Genomic DNA, 21,125 nt, shown 5'->3' on the forward strand with positions numbered 1-21,125 from the left:
TACGATAAATTATGTTGATTGATTTTCAAATGTTGAAATAATTTTAATAATATTCTTAGAATAAAATTTATTCTAGTATCTTAGGATAAATCCTAGTTGGACATGGTTATTTTCTTCAATGCATTGTTGGATTCAGCTTGCTAAGATTTTATTGAGGAATTTTGCCTGTAATTTTCTTTTTTCTTTTTTTTTGGTGTTGTCTTTGCTTGATTTCAGTATTAATGTGATGTTCACCTCATAAATTTGAAATTAAAAAAATTAAATTTGAAATTAAAAAAATTCAAAAATTGGTCTCAATTTTTGAAAGAGTTTGAACAGTGTAAGCATCATTTCATATGGTAGAACTCATTTATAAAGCCATCTGGTCTTGATCTTAATTTTTGAACAAATTTTGATTGTTGTTTCAATTTCTTAGCCTGTAATTTGTCCAAATTATCTACTGCTCATTCAGTCCTGGGTGATATTATAACTCTAAACATTTTTTTTTTCATCTTACCTAGATTGTTGAACTGTTTTGTATAAAAAATTTTCATAGAAATCTCTTATTATCCTTTGGATTTCTTCTATGTCATAATTTCTCTTTCATTAATGATCATGTTTACTTGAATTTTTTTCTTCTTTTTCTGGGGCTTGTCTGTTTTCTGTATTTTGGTTTCATTGATCTTTTTGTCTTTTTTTTTTTTACTTGTATTTCATTTATTTCTTTAATATTAATGATTTCTACCATTCTTCTTGATTTTGTAATTTTTTTCCATTGGTCTTTTTTTCTCCTTCAAAATGAGAGAATTGGTTATTTCTTTGTGTAATTGCATCTTTTTTAATATGGGCCTGTGTTGCTATCTACTTCACTGTTAGCACAACTTTTGCTGTTTTTCATTTTTTCTGGAAGTTGTGTCTTCATTGGCCTGGGACTCATATTTACCATAGTGGACCTCCACTCACCCACATTTCACCATCAGGGACCATTTGCTTCTTTTTTTATTCTTATCTCTTGGTGTTTCAATTCTATAGTCAGCTACCAAGGGCTCTTTTTTTAGCTTGTCTTTATCTGACTATCAATTTTATTTATTTTAAATTCCAAATATTAGTGACACTATATGGTATTTCTCTGTCCTTTTGACTATTTTCACTTAGCATTAACACTTCAAGTTTCATCCATTTTGCTGCAAATGGCCTTTTTAATTTTTTTCCCACTGTGTACATGTACCAAATCTTTTTGATCCATTCATTTGTTTTGGGGGCATTTATGTTTCCATATCTTGGCTATTGTAAATATGCTTCAACAACTATTGGTTTTGAAATTTTTAGATAGATGCCTTTTTTTAAAAAAAAAGATTTATTTATTTATGCATACAGAACTGGGGTACAGGCCAGAGACTCAGGGGTAGCGAAAGACTTCACCAGAGACAGAGCGGGGAGCAGAACAGGGAGACCGACGAAGTACACTGCTGAGGGGAGCAGCGGGCGGGTCAGGAGAGGTCTGCCACGCCATGTGGTCACCTCCGGGGCAGGCGGGAATCGAACTCATGCGGAAGTGGTTTCAGCTTCTTACTGCGGTGCTTTAACCCGCTGCTCCACCAGGGAGGGCCAGATGCCTTTTTAAATAATTGGTCAAATGGCAGATCCATGTTCAATATTTTGAGACAACAGTATTGCTTTCCATGAAGTTTGTACCACTATGGATTCTCATGAGATGTTTAGGAGAATTCCCTTTTCTCCACATTATCGCCAGTACTTGTTTCAGATCTTTCTAACATGTCAATTCTCACAAGTGTGAGATGGTATCTCATTGTGGTCTTGTTTTGCATTTTTCTATTAATGAGCTGTTGTGATTCTTTCTTAAAAGATTTATTTACTTATGCATACAGAACTGGGGTATAGGTCAGAGATGCATGGGTGGTGAGAGGAATCACCAGAGACAGAGTGGGGAGCAGAACAGGCAGAGTGACAAAGTACACTGCTGAAGGGAGAAGTGAGGGGACAGGAGAGGTCTGCCATGCCATGTGGTGCCATGCCATGTGGATCACCTCTTGTCCAGGGATCGAAATTCACTGAAGCTTTTGTGGCTAGCTTGCAGTGCTATGCTTTAACCCGCTGCACCACTAGGGAGGGCCGTGATTATTTCTTTATGTGTGTCTACTGGCTGTTTTGAATGACTTCCTTGGAGAAGTGTCTGTAAAGTTCTTTGGCCCATTTTTGGATTGGTTTGTATCTTTTAATTTTGTAAATTTTTATGAGTTATTTTTCTACCTTTGATGTTAGTTATTTGCTATATATATGTTATGCAAATAATTATGATAATTTGGTTGTGTTTTTTATTTAGATTTTTTTTTTTTGCAGTACAGAAGCATTTTTTGTCTGATATTTTCTTCAGATATTCTTTTTGTTTTCATTGTTGTTGGGAATGAATCCCTAAAGACACCACTAATGCTTATGTGAGGAAATGTTTTATCTATGTATTTTGTTTTTATGCTTTACATCTAACTCTTTGATCCATTTTGAATTGAGTTTGCTGTTTGGTGTGAGATTGTGGTCTAGTTTCATATTTTTGCTTTCAATTTTGCCAACACTATTGAAGAAGCTAAGCTTATTCCAGCTAATGTTTTGTCTTCTTTTTCATAGATAAACTATATAGTCTATATAAATTATATTATCACAGATTAACTATGTATATGTATACATATATATATAATATCTATGCATTCCTTGCTTTCAATTCTATTTGTCTGTTTTTATTTCACTACCAGGCTGTTTTAATGATTATGGCTTTATCATGAGGTTCAGAAATGTGATACTTCCATTTTATTACTTTGTCAAGATTGTTTTTACTATTTGTCAGCATTGCTTTTTGCTATTTAAGTATACTGGCTAGGATAACATAATTTGTATATTATATAACCTAACCTCAGATGAAACTCTGCCTCCTGTAATTTGTGAATGTGGGATGTTGCTGACAATATAAGTCATCAATAATCACATTATTTAGATAAAATAAATTATTACATAAATAATTTTTTACAGCTTTTAATATAAAACAGAACTACTTGGAATACAGTTTTATGCATTATTTACTTGACATATGGAAGTTCCTTTTGTAATTTCTTGTAAAAGTATTGGTCTTATGAAAAAACAAATAATCTGAAAAATCCTGGTTAATTTGCACCACAGTTTAAAAAAATCAGAGTAGATTTACTTAGGCATCTTGTGCTAAAGTGTTATAATATAAATTCAAATTGTGAGATCAGAGAGAAATCACATTTTTAAAATATATTTTACTGAGTTAATTTTGGTTAACAACACTGTATATAATCAATAAGTATAGTTTAAAAATCTTGGATATATGTTACCAAGTCACATCAATCATCAAGGCACTGATAATCTGCCACCATAGTCCATTGGAAACCCTTCCTAATGTGTTTTTAACCACTATTCTAACTCCTCTGATAGCTTCAACATTGCAGTCAGGTTGTATGTTTTATTTTAGCTTTGTATGTTCCTTTGTTTTGGTTTCTTTAAAGCCATATTTGAGAGAAATCATATTGTACTTGTCTTTATCCTCCTGTTTATTTCTTTTGCCCATATTTTTGATTGGACTATTTGGTTTTGTAGTGTTTTATGCATAGTTTGTGTATCTTTGATGTCAGTCTTTTGTCAGATAATGGTATGCAAATATTTTCTCCCATTCATTAGGATATCTCTTTGTTTTAGTTATGGTTTCTTTCACTGTATAGGAGCTTTTTAACTTGATGTAGTCCCAATTGTTTATGTTCTCTTTTCTTTTCCTTGTTATTGGCAACAAGTCCCTAGATGCATCACTAAAGTTAATGTCATGAGATGTTTTAGTTATGTTTCTTCTATGTATTTTAAAGTTTCAGGTTTTATGTACAAGTCTATGATCCATCTGGAGTTAATTTTGCTTTATGATGTAACTCCATCTGGAGTTAGTTTTGCTTTATGCAGTGCAGTTTCATTCATTTGCATGAGGTTTTGTTTTCCCAGCATTATTTATTAGGAGGATATACTTGCTCCAGTGTATGTTTTTGGCTACTTTGTCATAGATAACTGTCCATATACGTTTGGGTTTATTTCTGAACTCTCAGATATATTCCATTGGTTTGTGTGTCTGTTTTTGTTCTAGTACTAGACTATTTTATTATTATGGCTTTATAAGATAGATTTGTGATGCCTCCATTTTCTTTTTCTTTATCTATGTATATATATATTTATTTATATCTTTTACATCATTGTGTATTTCCTATAAAATTTCCATCTCATCATCATAGTCCCTTGTGTTCTCCTTTTCCCTGTCTTGATCCCTTTTCTTCTCCCTCCCTCAGAGAAGATCTCTTATTTATGGTTGCCTGCTACTTTTGTTGTTTTATTATTGTTATTTTTTTCCCCCTGAACCCTTGTTTGGGTCCCCTATGTACATACATTCTGCTTTTCTTTGTCAAGGTTGCTTTTGATATTTGGGGTCATTTGTGATTCTATATGAATCTCAGTAGTAATTACTCCGGTTCAAAATTTGCCATTTATTGGTATTGCATGAAATCTGTATGTTGCTTTGGGACAATCTTGAACATATAAACAGGAATTTCTTTTCCATTTCTTTGTGCCTTTTATTTCTTTCAATGTCTGATGAATTTCTTTGTACAGCTCTTTCCCCTCCTTTGTTAGATTTACTTCTAGGTATTTAATTGGTAGGGAATAATTGTTAATGTGTTCACTTTATTAATTTATTTCTCTTCTATCTCACTATATATTTATATGAAGGCAACTGACTTACATGTATTGTTTTTGTGTGGAATCCTGACATTTCTCTATGTATATTATCATGTCTTACACAAGTAATCATAGCTTTACCACATCTTCCCCAAGGCTTATTCCTGTTATCTTTCTTGTGTCTAATTGCTTTAGCTAGAACTTTCAATACTATGCTGAATAGCAATGGTGAGAGTGGACATTCTTGTCTTGTAGTAGATTTTAGTAGAAAAGTGTTCACTTTTTCACCATTGAGAACATCAGCTGCAAGTTTGTTGTAAATGGTTTTCATTACCTTAAGGTATTTTCTTTTTATCCCCAGTATTTTTTAGGGTTTTCAACCTAGATGAATGGATATTATCAAAAACTTTTTGACAGAGTTTGAGTGCAATAGGAATTAGTACATATTTGAAGGTTTGGTAGAATTCACTTGTGAAGCCACCTGGTCTTTGACTCTTGTTTTCTGAGTTTTGATTGAAATTGTCAATTTTTTGTGGTTCATTATTAAAAGTTTCTGTTTCTTTCCTATTCAGTCTGGGTGATATAAATTTTAAGAATTTATTCATCTCTTCCCTAGTTTATTGAATTGTTCACATATAAATGTTAATAGAAGTCTCTATTCTCTGATCTTTTGCAGCATCTGCTGTGATGTCTCCACTGTAATTTTTATTCCATTTGCTTTAGATTTCTCCCTTATTTTCTTGTTGAGCTTTGTTAGAGTTTTGTCTATTTTGTTTATTTTTTTTTCAATGAATCAGCTTTTGTTTTCACTTATCATTTGGTCTCTCTCTCTCTCTCTCTCTCTCTCTCTCTCTCTCTCTCTCTCTGTTTTTTAGCTTTTTCCCTTTTAGCACTGTTTTGTTGATTCCAATAAGTTTTGGAATGAAGTTTGCTCATTTTCATTTATATCCAGGTACTTTTTAACTTCTTTGATTTCCTCACCAAACCAGTAGTTTTTCAGTAGTGTGTGTTGTTCAGTCTCCTAGAATTAAAAGATGTTCTTGCTTTCTTTTGATATTTGATTTCTAGTTTGGTACTATTATGTTCTAAGAAAAGGGTAGATCTGATTTCAGTCTTCATAAAATTGTGGTTATTTGTTTTGTGTTCTAGAATGTGGTCTAGTCTGGAAAGTGCCTCATGTGTGCTTGAGAAACATTTTTATTCTGCATTTTGATGGTACAATGTACTGTATACATTTTACTGTATATAGTACTGTATACTGTATGTTTCATAAAGGCTTATTCTCTGTTTAAGGTTATTGTATACCTGTGTATTTTCTGTCTTATTGATCTTTACATTGCAAAGAGTGGTGTATAGAAGTCTCCTACCACAAAAACAGCAACACATTTTTTGCAATTTTTTTTTCAGAGTCGATAGTAGTTCCTTTTTGTATTTTGGTACTCTTTAATTTGGTGTATATACTTTGATAAGTGTTATGTCTTTCTTTTTGATGTATCTATCCCTTTATAATTATATATTATCCCTGTCCCTGTCTCATTTGCTTGTATGATTACTTTCCAATCCTTTACTTTGAAATTGGTTTATTATTTGAGTTTAGGTTTTTCTTTTGGACAGAGCAGAAAGTTTTAGTCTGATTTTTGTTCCAAGTGGCTTATCTGTTTATTGTAATTACTGTGTTCAGTCATTTACATTTTAAGTGATTATTGATATGAGATAGTCTATTGATGCCATTTTATTTGTAATTTTGTGTGTTAATCAGTTGTTTTATTTAGATCTTTGTGTATGTTCCTCTTTGATTTCAATCTGTAAACTCCTTTTAATATGTCTTCTTAATATTTAATGTTTGCAAAATCCTTGAGATTCTTGGTGGCTGAAAAAGGCTTTATTCCTCCTTTCTATGTAGAAGAGATTCTTGCAGGATAGAGTATTCTTGGCTGACAGCTTTTCTCTTTAAATATCCAGAAAACTCCATTATATCATCTCCTTAGTCACAGTGTTTCTTCACAGAAGTCTTACATTAGCCTGACAGGCACACCTTTATAGACTACCTATTTCTACTCCCTTGCCAGTTTCAGCATTCTTTCTTTTTGGTAATTTTACTACTTGTTTTTGTGTTTGTGTGTTGATCTCATTTTATATAGATATGTGCTGTTGTTAGCTTCTTGATTTGATCCCACTCTAGGTTTGGGAATTTTTCCTCAATTATTTCTTTAAATGATTTTTGCTACTTTTGCATTCTCTTCCCATGTTCGTATTCACATTATTCTTATGCTGCCTTTTCTCTTGGATTTGAGTATGGTTTGGAGTGTTTCTTCATTTTTTAAAGTGTTGTGTTTGTCTTTCCTTTTCTAACTGGGTTCTTTTTATATATGCTTCTTCAATTACACCGAGTTTCTCTTCCACTCAATTGATTTTACTTCTATAACTTTCTTCTGAAATTTTCATCTCCTATATTTCTCTTTTGAAACCCTAAAACTCTATTTTTATATTATTTAGAACTTCATTTTTTTGTCTTTAGTACAATGATTTCATTTCTTTTTAAAATTATTTAAGTTTTTCATTATATATATATATATATATCACCATTCTTTTGCACATTTTTTCATCTCAATTGTAATCCCCATGGCCGTCTCACCACCAGTTCACCCAGTTGCCATCATCATAGCCCCATGTGCTCTTGTCTCTGGTTTATAGTTGTTTGTTGATTTAACTTTTTACTTTATTACTGTTGCTTTTTTTTTTCCTGATCCCTTACATTAATGCTATGAGTGAAACCATCCAGTACTTTTCTTTTTTCTTTCTGGCTTATTTACCAAGCATGATCCCTTCCAAGTCTGTCCATGTTGCCACAAATGGCATGGGTTTATCTTTTTTGATTGCTAGGTAATATTCCATAGTATATATGTACTACATCTTCTTGGTACGGTTATCTATTTGTGGGCATTTGGGTTGATTCCACACCTTCACTATTGTAAATAGTGCAACATAAAACATAAAACATAGGAATGCAGGTGTTCTTTTGAATTAACATTTTTGTGTCCTTTGGGTAACTACCTAGGAGTGGGATTGCTGGGTCATATGGAAGCTCCATTTTTAGCAATTTGAGAAACCTCTACACAGATTTCTGTAGTGGTTGTACCAATTTATATTCCCACCAAAAGTGTAGGAGAGTTCTTTTTTTCCCTCCATATCCTCACCAAAATTATTGCTAGTTGTTTTAATATGTACCATCTCAATGATGTGAGGTGGTATCTCATTGTGGTTTTGATTTGCATTTCTCTTATTACAAGCAATGCTGAACATTTTTTCATATATGCCTGTTGGCCAACTTCATTTCCTCACTGGAGAAGTGTGTTTTTAACTATTCAGCTTATTTTTTGATAGGGTTTTCCACTTCATTTTTGTTGAATTTTGCCTGCTCTTTGTAGATCTTTATGATCAGTCTGTTATTAGTATTGTGTACAAAATTTTTCTCCCAACCAGTGGGGTGTCTCTTTGTTTTGTTTAATGTTTCTTCTGCTGTACAGAAGCTCTTAATTTGATGTAATCCCAGCTGTTTATACTTTCCTTCACTATCTTTACTTTGGGTGATGTAAAGATGTTACTAAAGATGTTACTGAGTTGTATGTCATGTAGTGTTTCACCAATACTTTCTTTTATATATTTTTTTGGTTTCAAGTCTTATGTCTAGTTTTTTAATCCATCTTGAGTTGGTTTTGTTGTGTATGGTGTGAGGTAGTAATCTGTAATCTATATATATATTTTTTGCATGTAGCAGCCCAATTTTCGCAGTACCATTTGTTGAACAAACTTTCTTTGTTCCATTGCATGTTTTTTGCTCCTTTGTCAAAGATTAGCTGCCCATAAAACTGTGGGTTTATATCAGGGTTTTCTATTTGATTCCATTGGGCTGTATGTCTATCTTTGTTCCAGTACTATGCTTTTTTAAATTTTTATGGATTTGTAGTATAGTTTGAAGTCTTAGCATTTGATACCTCCATTCTCCTTTGTTTTAGAGGTTTTTTGTAGTTCTGTGTGAGTCTTATCAACATTTGTTCTATTTCTTTGAAGAATATCATTGAGATTTTTTATTGGAATGATGTTAAATCTGGAAATCACTTTTGGTAGGGTGGCAATTTTAATTATGTTAATTCTTTCTATCCATGACCAGGGGATGTCTTTTCTATTTCTTTGTATCTTCTTGTATGATCAGTAACAAGACAAGGATGCCCACTACCACTACTACTCTTTAACATAATACTGGAAGTTCTAGCCAGAGCAATACAACAGGAAAAATACAAAGAAGGAATCCAAATAGGGAAAGAAGAAGTAAAACTATCATTATTTGCAGGTGATATGATAATTTACATGTAAACACTAAAAATAACATAGAAAAACTAATCAAAATGATTAACCAGTTTAGTAAACAAGCAGAATAAAAATTCACACACAAAAGCCTTCCTATACACAAACAACCAAAAAACCAGAAGTGAAAAAAAAAATCCCATTACAATTGAAATAAAAAAAGTCAAATACTTGGTAGTAAGCCTAACAAAAGAGGTAAAATAACTATACAAAGAAATTATAAAACACTGATTTCAGTGGCCTCCCTAGTGGCACAATGGTTAAGTCTCAGCACTATGATCTCTGGTGAATCCTTTCACCCCCCACACCTCTGGTCTGTACCCCAGTTCTTGTATGTATAAGTAAATAAATCTTTTTTTTAAATAGACTGATTTCATTTCATTTCATGTTAATTGCTGCTTTTTTTTTCTATTTCTTTGAATTTCTTTTTCATTGCAGTTTTAGTGTCTGTATCTACTATGGAGAACATAATTTCCATTTCTATGTATTGAGTTTTGGTGATATATTCTCTCTTGTTTTGTACTTTTTTTTATCTGTGGGACTATGTTGCCATTCATTGTTTTTTTCTTCTGCCCACTATTAGCTTTGGCTGCCGTCACTTTATTTATGTGAGTTTTCTCTGGATATAGCTTTTTCTCATTATTGGTCAGGGTTCTGACCTAGTTGGTAAGCTTCTGGTGGGTTCTCATGGGAGAGAGTCCTATGGTCTCTCTGATTCCCTGGTACATTTCTGGCATCCCACATGTCTGAGCAGGTGCTGGCAGTGATCTTCTGAGAATTCACAAGGACTCTATTTTCTTGGGCAGGCCCTGGCAAGAAGATTCTAAGGTTTCTGTTGTTTGAGCAGTGGCTAGCACAGTCTTCTGGAAGATCTCAGGTCTCTGGCTGCTCTGACATCCTCTATATCATAGGTCTAGGGTCTCACTGATTTGGGTGGTGGTTGGCAGGTACTTGCTGAAGGTTACTAGGTCTCTGCTGTTCTGGGCAGTGGTTTTTGAGGGTCTCATGATGTCTCTCTTGGTATTGGCAGTGGTTGGTGGTATCTCTCAAGGATTTTGGCAGTTCTGGCACTCTCCCAAATCTGGTCTCAGGTCTTACCAGTCTGGGTGGGGGCTGGTGGGACTTTGCAGACCAGGATCCCATTTCATCTAACAGAGGTATAATTTTATTTTTATAGATGGTTATGCACCCTTTCTTTCTTTGACTGCCAGAGAAAGTACTTTTACTCTTGCCTCTAACATTGACAAAGTTGCTCCAGGCCCAGGATATTACAATGTTTCAAAAACACAGGTAAGTTCATAATATTCATTGTATTTGTTTGAGTTGATAAATATCACACTTTCTCCTTCTAATACTGTAAATTGTCTGTCCTTTATCATATTTTGTTTTTCTATTATCATCTTTCTCTCTCTCTCTCTCTTTTTAAGATTTATTTATTTATGCACACAGTACTGGGGTATAGGCCAAAGGTGCAGGGATAAGAAGATCCACTAAACAGGCAGAGTGGGGAGCAGAACAGGCAGATTGACAAAGTACACTGCTGAGGCAAGACAGGAGAGTTCTGCTGTGCCATATAGGGATTGTACTTGTGCTGGGGCAGCTGCTCATTGCTTCATAGTGCTGAGATATAATCCTTGGTGCTCCAGGGAGGCCCTATTATACACATTTATGTCACAAAGCATTGCTACATGCTCCATGGTCCTTGAAATTCCTTAACTGAAAATGATACTATCATATGAGCTATAGCTTATGAAAGTTGTGCAAATGATGAAATACATAGAAGGAGGTAATAAAGTGAAGAAATTTTCTTGTATTTTGTACTCTATAATTCTATATCTTACCATTTTCTTGTATATTGTTTCTATGTAGTATCTGATCAGAATACAGTTGTCAATCCATGTTTAGAAACAGTGGCTGTGACAAAGCATCTTCAGAATCATTAATATAAAATTTTACCTTTTTCATTAAGTTTTGTATACACATAATGATTTCAGCCTGACCTTAGCAGGTCTTTATATGAAATCAGTGATACCTTTATATGAAATATTTATATGAAATAAATCAGTTTTTGCACTAGGCTTCTTAAATTAGAAATAATAATCACTTTATCAAACAGGGATTTTTTTTTTTTTTTTTGCAGGCAATAACATAGATTTCTAAATAGGTTCTAAAACAATCAAGTGGCAAATAGATTTGAAGGAAGAATTAAGCAAGAAAGGTCTAAAGGAAGAACTTGACTAGGACAATTTTATACCATCTAATGGGCAACCACCAGTAAATAACTTAATTCTATAACTTCCTCCCATTTTTAAAAATGTGTTTCTCCACTGAAAGTTAGTGTTCCCAGTGGGGGAATATGATCACTTCACTTTCATTTTAGATCCTGTGATTCCTAGTACAGGAACTTCTTTGGAAGTTCCTGTAAGACCACAAAATGTGGGAAATGCTTGATTCTTATACTGGTGAGGAATATACTGTAGTGAGCAGATAATAGAAAAGATGCTAGGTGCATAAAAACCAACAGATTATCACTGTATGTGACCACTTTACTGCCCTATTTTTTTTCTTTTTAAAAAGATTTATTTATTGGGCCCTCCCTGTGCCGCGGGTTAAAGCACAGCACTAAGAAGCTAATGCCACTTCAGCCTGAACTTGATTCCCAGCTCTGGATGTGATCAGCAGACTTCTCCTGACCTGCCTACTGCTCCCCTCAGTGGTGTACTTCATCTATCTGCCTGTTCTGCTCCCACTCTGTCTCTGGTGAATCCTTGTATGGAACTCATACTGAAGCAGCTACAGCTAGTTTGCAGTTCTGCGTCCTAACCCACTGCACCGCAAGGGAGGGCCTTTTTTTTTTTTTTCTTCCTTGTGTATGCATGTACGCATACACAATTATTCATAGACATAAATAATTTAAAAGTACAATTAATTTAGCCCTCTCTGGTGGCACAACAGATTAGGATGCAGCACTGCAAGCTAGCAGCAGCTGCTTTAGTGCGAGTTCATCCCCAGCCCTGTGATCCGCATGGCAAGGCAGATCTCTCCTGTTTCTCCAGCTGCTCCCCTCAGCAGTGTCCTTTGTAGGTCTCCCTCTCCTTATTCTTCTCCCCACACTGTTTCAGGTGCCTCTCACTGCCCCTGCTCCTCTGGCTTGTACCCCAGATCTGCATGCATAAATAAATAAATCTTTTAAAAAATAAGTACAATTATTTTATGTATAATTCTCATGTGTATCTCTCCAAAAAGAGACAATCTAATAACTAGTTACTGCATTTATAATGCCATTACTTAATCAATTTCTACTCTCTATATTAAAACCACTTTTTAAAAAAATTGTTTGACTGCATCTTACAAACTATAAATTATATAGAATTTTAATATCAATTATATATTATATAATATATATTATAAAGTTCGTTTTGGCGTTCAGACACTGGAGCAAGGCTATCCAGATTCATAATAATTTTCTGCTATTTCCCAGCTGTGATACTTAATTTTAGCCAACTATTTTTTTTTTGATACCTTAGTTCCTCACTTGTTAAATACGAGTAATAACTGTAGACATTGTCTAAGAATTAATGTGCTAATGAATTAAAATAGTACTTGGTTATAATTTTCATTCCATAAATTTTTACCATAATTAATGTTAGCTTTTATTTTTAGGATTATTTATTTGTTCATATACAAAACTGGGGCCAGAGGTGCAGGGGCAGTGAGAGGATTTACAGAGACAGAGTAGGGAGCCAAACAGGCAGATGGATGAAGTACACTGCTGAAGAGAGCAGCGGCAGGTCAGGAGAAGACTGCCACACCATGTGGATCACCTCCAGTACGGGGATCAAACTCATGCTGAAGTGGCTTTTGCTTCTTAGTGCTGTGCTTTAACTCGCTGTGCCACCAGGGAGGGCCTACTGTCATGGTTTTACAATAGAAAGAGGAAAAATGAGAAAAGTTTATAGTGGAAGCAAGAAAATATAAGTGGGAACTTGTTTTTTTATAACTGATCATGAGACTAGAAGTTACTCATTCCATATTCCATATCTCTTCAACTAAGACATTGTATCATGCAGTACTCAGTTTGGTGGTATGACCACATTTTCAGTTTTAAGAAGTCTGAATTCTTGGTTCTCAGGCTTTTTATTAAATATTTAAATAAACTTCCTTTTAGTAGTTTCATTGAGCATTTTTCTGTGAGAAAGTAATACAGGATGTATTCTACATGGGTTGTTTTTCTCAGGGTTAATCATTTAGCCAATGTGTTGGCCAATTACCCTTATTTTGCTCTCTTTGTATCATACAGATCCTAGGTCGATTATTTAAAATTTCCATGTCCAATCCAATGGAACATCTAGTTTTTCTCTTGAGTCTTAAAATTTCCAGAATATTAGAGGACCAACTATTGAAAAATTGGTAGTGTGTAATTAGCTACAATCATTAAGAGTGTCACCCTCACTTCCACTCCAGGATCTACATATTAGCATATTATGGTTGTGGTGGGACAAGTATCTATATATTCACTGCTGGCTCAAAGCCTTTACTTAAACTTGCAAGACAGTACCTCAGTATAGAAATAGGATATTATAAACACCGTGATATAAAACCACATAGGAGATATTCATAAGTAAAGTTTTGAGGATTGATTAGGGAAGAGTTCCTTAAAACTTCAGGAAATAAAGGTAAGTCATAGAGACAGGCACTGAAAAGAGAATTGCATTGGGTAGCATGAGTCCAGGTGTGTGTGTGTGTGTGTTTTATAATAGTTTATTTTTACATAATTTTATGCATTTTTACATCTCTGTTGTAATCCCTGTGGGCCTCCCATCCAGATCACCCAAATGCCATCACCATAGTTCAGTGCATTTCTCTACCCCCACTGTTTTTGATCCCATTCCCTACTCCACCCCCATAAAATGTCGCTAGCATATAGCTGTTCATTATTATAAGTTTCTTGCCTGGTCAGTTATATTCTTGCTATGAGTGAAACCATCTGGTATTTTTCCTTTTCTTTCTGGCTCATTTCACTAAGCATGATCTTTTCCAGCTCCATCCATGTTACTGCAGAAGGCTTGTATTTATTTATTTATTTATTTTGTTTACTGAGTAATATTCCATTGTGTATGTGTACCACATAATTTTAATCCAATCATCCACTTTTTGGCATTTGAGTTGTCTTCATGTCTTTCCAATTTTAAATAAAACTGCAATAAACATGGGGGTGCAGGTATCTCTTTGAATCAGTGTTTTTGTGATTTTGGGTAGAAAACTAGTAGTGGGATTACTGGGTCATATGGAAGCTCCATTTTTAGCAGTTTGAGAAATCTCCAAACAGTTTTCCATAATGGTTGTACTAGTTTGCATTACAGGAGAGTTCCTTTTTTCTCCACGTACCCACCAACATATGTTGTTGCTAGTTGTTTTAAGATGTGCCATTCTCACTGGTGTGAGGTGGTATCTCATTGTGGTTTTAATTTGTATCTCCCTTATTACAAGTGATGTTGAACATTTTTTTTATATAATAGCTTATTTTTACATCATTTTGTACATTTTTTTTCATCTCAATTGTAATCCCTGTGGGTTTCCCATCACCGAGTCACCCGTGTGCCATCACCATAGTCCCGTGTACTTCTCTCCCTCCCCATTTTTGATCCCATTCCCCACTTTACCCCCACAAAATATCTCTGGTATATGGCTGTTCATTATTCTTATTATTTTCTCTCCTGGTCCATTATACTCCTGCAATGAGCGAAACCATCCAGTATTTTTCTTTCTCTTTCTGGCTTATCTCACTAAGCATGATCTTTTCTAGCTCCATCCAAGTTGCTGCAAAAGACATGTGTTTCTTTTTTTCTTTTCTTTTTTTTTGGTTGCTGAGTAATATTCCATTGTATATATGTACCAAATCTTTTTAATCCAGTCATCTACTTTTGGGCATTTGGGCTGCATCTATGTTTTTCCAATAGTAAATAAAGCAGCAATAAACATGGGGCTGCAAGTATCTTTTTCAATCAGTGTTTTTATGTCTTTTGGGTAGATACCTAGGAGTGGGATTGCTGGGTTGTAGGGAAGCTCCATGTTAAGCAGTTGGAGAAAACTCCAAACAGTTTTCCACAGTGGTTGTACTAGTTTGCATTCCCACCAGCAGTGCAGGAGAGTTCTTTTTTCTCCACATCCTCACCAGTGTCGAACATTTTTTCATGTACTTGTTGGCCATCCTCACTTCGTCTTTGGATAAGTGTCTTTTTTGCTCTTCTGCCCATTTTTGGATGGGGTTACTTACTTTGTATTTGTTGAGTTGCATCAGTTCTTTGTATATTTTGTGATCAATCCTTTATTCTAATCAGTGGTATGTCTGTTATTTGTAGTGTCTTTTTTTTTTTTTTTTTTTTTTTGCTGTACAGAGCTCTTCAACTTGATATAATTCCATCTATTTATCCTTGCCTTCCCTATCATTGCACTGGTTGCTGTAACTTCAAAGATGTTTCTGAGGTGTATGTCATGTACTGTTTTGCCCATCTTTGCTTCCAGGTATTTTATGGTTTCTGTTCTTATGTCTAGGTCTTTAATCTACTTTGAGTTGATTTTTAGGTATGGTGCGAGGTAATGATCTAGTTTAATTTTTATTGCATGTAGCTTTCCAGATTTCCTATCACCATTTGCCGAACAAACTTTCTTTGTTCCATTGTATCTGCTTTGCTGCTTTGTTAAAGATTAGCTGTCCATAAACCTATGGGTTTATATTGGGGTTTTCTGTTCGAATCCAGTGGTTTGTGTGTCTGTTCTTGTTCCAGTACCATGCCATTTAATTATTATGGCTTTGTAATATATCTTGAAGTTTGCGATTGTAGTGCCTCCATTCTCTTTCTTCTTAGTCATGAGAGTTTTGGCTATTCTATTTTGTGTTTCCATATGAATCTCAATTTTTTTTTTCTATTTCTTTGAAATAGAATGTCAGTGAGACTTTTATTGGGATGGCATTAAATCTGTATGTCTCTTTTGATAGGATGGTCATTTTGATGATGTTAATTCTCCTGATCCATGAGCAGGGGATGTCTTTCCACTTCATGGTGTCTTCTTTAGCAGTGTTTTGTAATTTTCTTTGTATAAGTCTTTTACCTCTTTTGTTAGGTTGATTCTCAGGTATTTGATTCTTTTTGTTTTAATTGAAAAGGGGATTTTTTTTTAATTTCTGCTTCTTCTGATTGGTTTTATGTAGTGGAAGTCCTCCTACTTTTGTGTGTTGATTTTATATCCTACTACCTTACTAAACTGGTGGATGGTTTTTATTAGTTTCTCTATGTTTTTAGGGTTTTCCATGTAAATTAACATATCACCTCTAAATAAGGACAGTTTTACTTCTTCTTTCCCTATATGGATTCATTGTATGTCTTTTTCCTGTCTTATTGCTCTGGCTAGAACTTCCAGTGGTGATAGTGGACACCCTTGTCTATTCCTGATCTCAAAGGAAAGGCTTTCAGTTTTTCTCCATTGTAACGCACTCTGTGCCAATAGAGAGACGCCACAATATATCTTCTTCTGGACCCTTTATTCTTCTCCCTCGTGCTCTTCTCTCTCTCTCTCTCTTTCTCTCTCTAGCTTTCCTCCTCCCTGCCTCCTCCCCAGAGTCCGTTATGGCAGTTGCTTAAATAGCATTCATTGACCAATCAGAGCACTGCTCATGTGTACATTGGCCAATCAGAGCACTGCTCACTTGTACGTTGGCCAATCAGAGCACTGCTCACGTGTACAACAACCATATTTGGGCAGGACACACAACGAGCATACATGGATCACGCGGAAGCATTAACTTCCTTATACAGGCGGGTTTGGATGCTGAATCATGGGGCTGGGGTCCCGGGCACCCCGACAGCTCCCCGTTTGTTTAATTATAAATGGCAAGGGACCGTGTCTGTCTTAGGTTGAGCTGTGGCTGCTTTCTTCTAGCGGTATCTAAACAAAGCTCCTGCCAACTGGTTTTCCACATCAAGTATTGGCCACCCAAGAGGGTGGTTCTGGCCACATTTTCCCAATCATGAGGGGCCAAATTAAGCCCTCCTATTGACTCAACCATTGAAATTGTGAATGCAGCCTGTGGGCCATAGGTGCATACTGCCTCCTTTAATTGTTTAACTAATTTAAAATCTAGAGGCTGGTGATACCTTTCCTGAGTTTGTGGATCCTCAACCACAGAGAAGTAAGAATCCCCTTTTTGTTTTTGTACTATCAGTTCTATTTGACCGCTTTTCACGTGTCCCTTAGTTTTTACTGAGATTGGACCGCCTTCCACGTGTCCCTTAGTTTTTACTGAGATTGGACTGCCTTCCGCGTGCCCCTAGCTTTTGCCGAAACTGGACCGCCTTCCGCGTGCCCCTGGCTTTTGCCGAAACTGGACCGCCTTTTCCATGCCCCTAGCTTTTACTGGAACTGGGCCGCCTTCCGCGTGCCCCTGGCTTTTGCTGGAACTGGCTGGTTCGTTCCCGGGTTTCGGCACCACTTGTGACACACTCTCTGCCAACAGAGAGACTCCACGATATATCTTCTTCTGGACCCTTTATTCTTCCTTGTATGCTTCTCTCTCTCTCTCTCTCTCTCTTTCTCTCTCTCTAGCTTTCCTCCTCCCTGCTGCCTCGCCCCCAGAGTCCGTTATGGTATTTGCTTAAATAGCATTCATTGACCAATCAGAGCACTGCTCACGTGTACACTGGTCAATCAGAGCACTGCTCACGTGTACAACAACCATATTTGGGCAGGACACACAATGAGCATAAATTGATCACGCGGAAGCATTAACTTCCTTTTATAGGCAGGTTTGGCTGCTGAATCATGGGGCTGGGGTCCCGGGCACCCCGACACTCCGTAGAGGATAATATTGGCTGTGCGATTATCATATATGGCTTTTATCAGATTGAGGTATGTTCCTTCTATTCTGAGGATCTTGAGGGCCCTAAATGTATATGGATGTGGTACTTTTTCGAATGCCTTCTCTGCATCTATTGATATGATTATGTGGTTTTTATTATTTCTGTGAATATTTCCGGATTCCTTGGCCTTTCTCTTCACCTTTTGGGATACATATAACTCTGATATTTCCTTTTCTAATGCTGTCAGATAGCTCTTGAAGTGTTTCTTCATTCCTTTTCCTTTTTATTTCTCTTTCTTTTTCTGTTTTAATTCTCTTTATTTCTGCATCTTTGAGGGAGCTGGCTTGTTCTTCTATTTCATCTAATCTGTTTTTATTACTTTTCTGAGCATTATCTCCTCTAGTGACCTTTTCATCTCTGCATTTCTTCTATTTCTTTTTTTAATGTCTCATATTCTTTCTTCAGTTCATTGATGGCTTGCCTCATATCATTTTTTTCTTTCTCATCTTCTTTTTGTTTGTTTATCACGATGATTCTGAATTCTCTATCTTGTAGGCTGAGCAGTTCTTCTATTTCTTTGGTGGTTTCTGGTGCCTGATCTTTTTGTGGTGAATTTCCCCCCTGTGGACTTGCTTGAATACTTGTTATTCTTCTTTTCCCTGTTGTGTATTTTCTAATACTTTCTATTCGTTGAGACATGGTGTTGTTATTATTGACTGGCATTCTTTCTGGATGTTCTTTCTGGGATGACAGTGGGACTTCCAGATACTTCATTTGTGGAGGGTATTCCGAGCCTTGTTTTGTTTCAATAGCTCCTGTTTTTCCAGCCCCCACTGTGTGGAATTATGTCTGTCATCTCTGCCAGTTACAATCAAGGATTTCTTGTGGTGTTCATATTCTTCTGGTAAAAAGTTAAGTCCTTGTCTCTGGAATGTGCCTGTTGATCTTTGTAGCCTTCTGATATTGTGGGTTCTCTCTATGCTTGGATACAGCTGTGGGGCTGGGCTCATTTGAAGTGCTGCAGCTGGGCCAAGCCTTATATGCAGGAAGCCTTTCTCTGCGACAGTAAAGCCTGGGCACTTTCCTTATTGGAGCTGCAGGATTCTGCTTATCCTGTCTGAGGCATTTCCCAGCAGGGAACCTGGGGCTCCTGGGAGGGAGCCCTTATTGGAACTCCCCAATTGCCAATTCTCCCTCAGTTACCTCCTTCTAGTGAGTCCAAGGTGTTCACATTTAGGTTGAAACTCATAGCATTCAGGTCTATAGTCCGTTTTTAGACCTATATGCCTGTGCAGGCTTAGATGTAGTGATTTCGGCATCTTTTCTCTGCTGCCATCTTGCCCATTCCTGACCTAATCCTTCAGCGGCTTTGCCTAAAGCCTGGGTGCTCCAAATCGGATCTGCAGTCTTTCCTCAGCCTGGGCTCCACTTACCGAGCTGAGCCATCCCCCTTCACCTCCAGGTCCTTAGCGAGGGGCAAAGGAGCTCCTGCAGACTGTAACACTTTCCAATGACGGCACACTCCAGGGAGGGAGTTCCCCTATCCATCCCCAATCGCCTGTTCTCCCTCAGTTATCTTTCTTCTAGTGAGTCCAGGATGTTCTCATTTGGGTTGAAGCTCATAGTATGTAAGTTTATAGTACGTTTTTAATCTTATACTCCTGCGTGAGCCTGAATGCAGTGATCTTGGCATCTTTACTCTGCCGCCATCTTTCCCAAAAAACCAGACTTCTGTCATGTATTTTTTAATACTTTCTATTCGTTGAGACACAGTGTTGCTATTATTGACCAGCATTCTGTCTGGATGTCCTTTCTGGGATGGCTTAGGTACTTCCAGACACTTCAGTTGTGGAGTATGCTCTGAGCTGTGCTTTGTTTCAATATCACCTGTTTTTTCAGACCCCACTGCAGGGAGTGCAGAAGGGCTGTGTGCTTCCCAGCTGTGCAGGTTGCCAGTCCTTTCTCAATGCCTCCATGGCTCTTTTTGCCCACTCTAAGCAGTCTCTCCCTGAGCAGTCTTTCCCCACTGCTTGGAGTCCACTCACATAGCTGAATTGTCTCTCATTATCTCCATTTCAGTTTTTGGGGATAGATGCTGTAAGCAGGTGGACTAGTAGCAAGTCTCCTGTCTAAGGCACTTCCTAGAGCTTCTCTATGCTAGAATGTGCCTGTGGAGGGTTAGGGGAGTGTCAAAAATGTTCCCAGCGTTGGGCTTGTGATTGATTCCATCTGTTTTTTTTTTTTTTTCCTTTTACCTCCAGGGCTTTGTGAGGCTTGCTGGGTCCCACTTTAATGGCACACATACCTCCAGACTTCTGCTGTTGGGGCGGGGAATTCAGGGTGTGCTGGAAGGGCTGCAAGCCTCACAGCTTCCTGAGTCACCAGATCCTCTTCCCCACCTCCAGGGCTCTATGTGCCTACTCTTAGCAGTCTTTCCCCTCAGCTTTGGTTCCACTCACTGAGCTGAGTTCTCTTTCTTAATCTCCAGGGCTTTACTGGACCAAAGAGCAGCAAGCCTCCCATCTGAGGCCCTTCCTAGCACCCTGGTGACTGGGCACTCCCAGATTGGAGCTCCCCTACTGGAGCTCCACAATCACTGAATCTCCCTCCGTTATCTTCCTTTTAGTGAGTCCAGGGTGCGCTCATTTGGGTTGAAACTCATAGTATGTAAGTCTGCAATCCATTTTTAGTCTTATTTTTCTGTGTGAGCTTGAACATAGTGATTTTGGCATCTTCACTGTGCTGCCATCTTCTCGGATACCCTTTAGTCTAGGTGTTTTTAAATCCAAAACTTTTTATGAGACCTTATATCGTCTTGTTTTTTTTTCCATTGTAGCATACTAATTCAGTCTGTCAAAATCGTTTTTCCAGCCATGCAGAAGTTCTATCACATCTCCAAAAAAACTCCAGGACCTATGTTACATAACATATATCTCCTTTTACTGCCTGTCTCTGTGACTTATCCCCCTTCCTGAAGTTTTCAGCACAAACATCAATTCTATTTTTAGCCATTACTATATGGCTTATATGGTTTTGATTATCATAGCTTTGTAGTATAGTTTGAAATCTGGGAACATTATACCTACATATTTCATTTTTGTCAGGTTTGATTGGTTAGTAGTCTTCTTTGGTCCATATAAAATTTGTTATTTTTTTTCTACTTTTAATAAAGATCAATAA

The 21,125-nt window shown here is 36.5% G+C and overlaps 1 protein-coding gene across 1 annotated transcript in view; it reads left to right on the top strand.

Annotated features, from left to right (window-relative positions):
• The window catches only part of STPG2 (sperm-tail PG-rich repeat containing 2), a 267,191-nt gene that overhangs the window by 13,529 nt on the left and 232,537 nt on the right, over positions 1-21,125 (top strand). The window contains exon 2 of the mRNA XM_004681412.1: positions 10,265-10,377. Within this exon, the coding sequence (XP_004681469.1) occupies positions 10,265-10,377 (113 nt within the window). The remainder of the gene's footprint in view (positions 1-10,264; positions 10,378-21,125) is intronic.

This window comes from Condylura cristata, unplaced genomic scaffold (genome assembly GCF_000260355.1).
Source record: "Condylura cristata isolate star-nosed mole 26May11 unplaced genomic scaffold, ConCri1.0 scaffold00012, whole genome shotgun sequence".
Taxonomy (NCBI): Eukaryota; Metazoa; Chordata; class Mammalia; order Eulipotyphla; family Talpidae; genus Condylura; species Condylura cristata.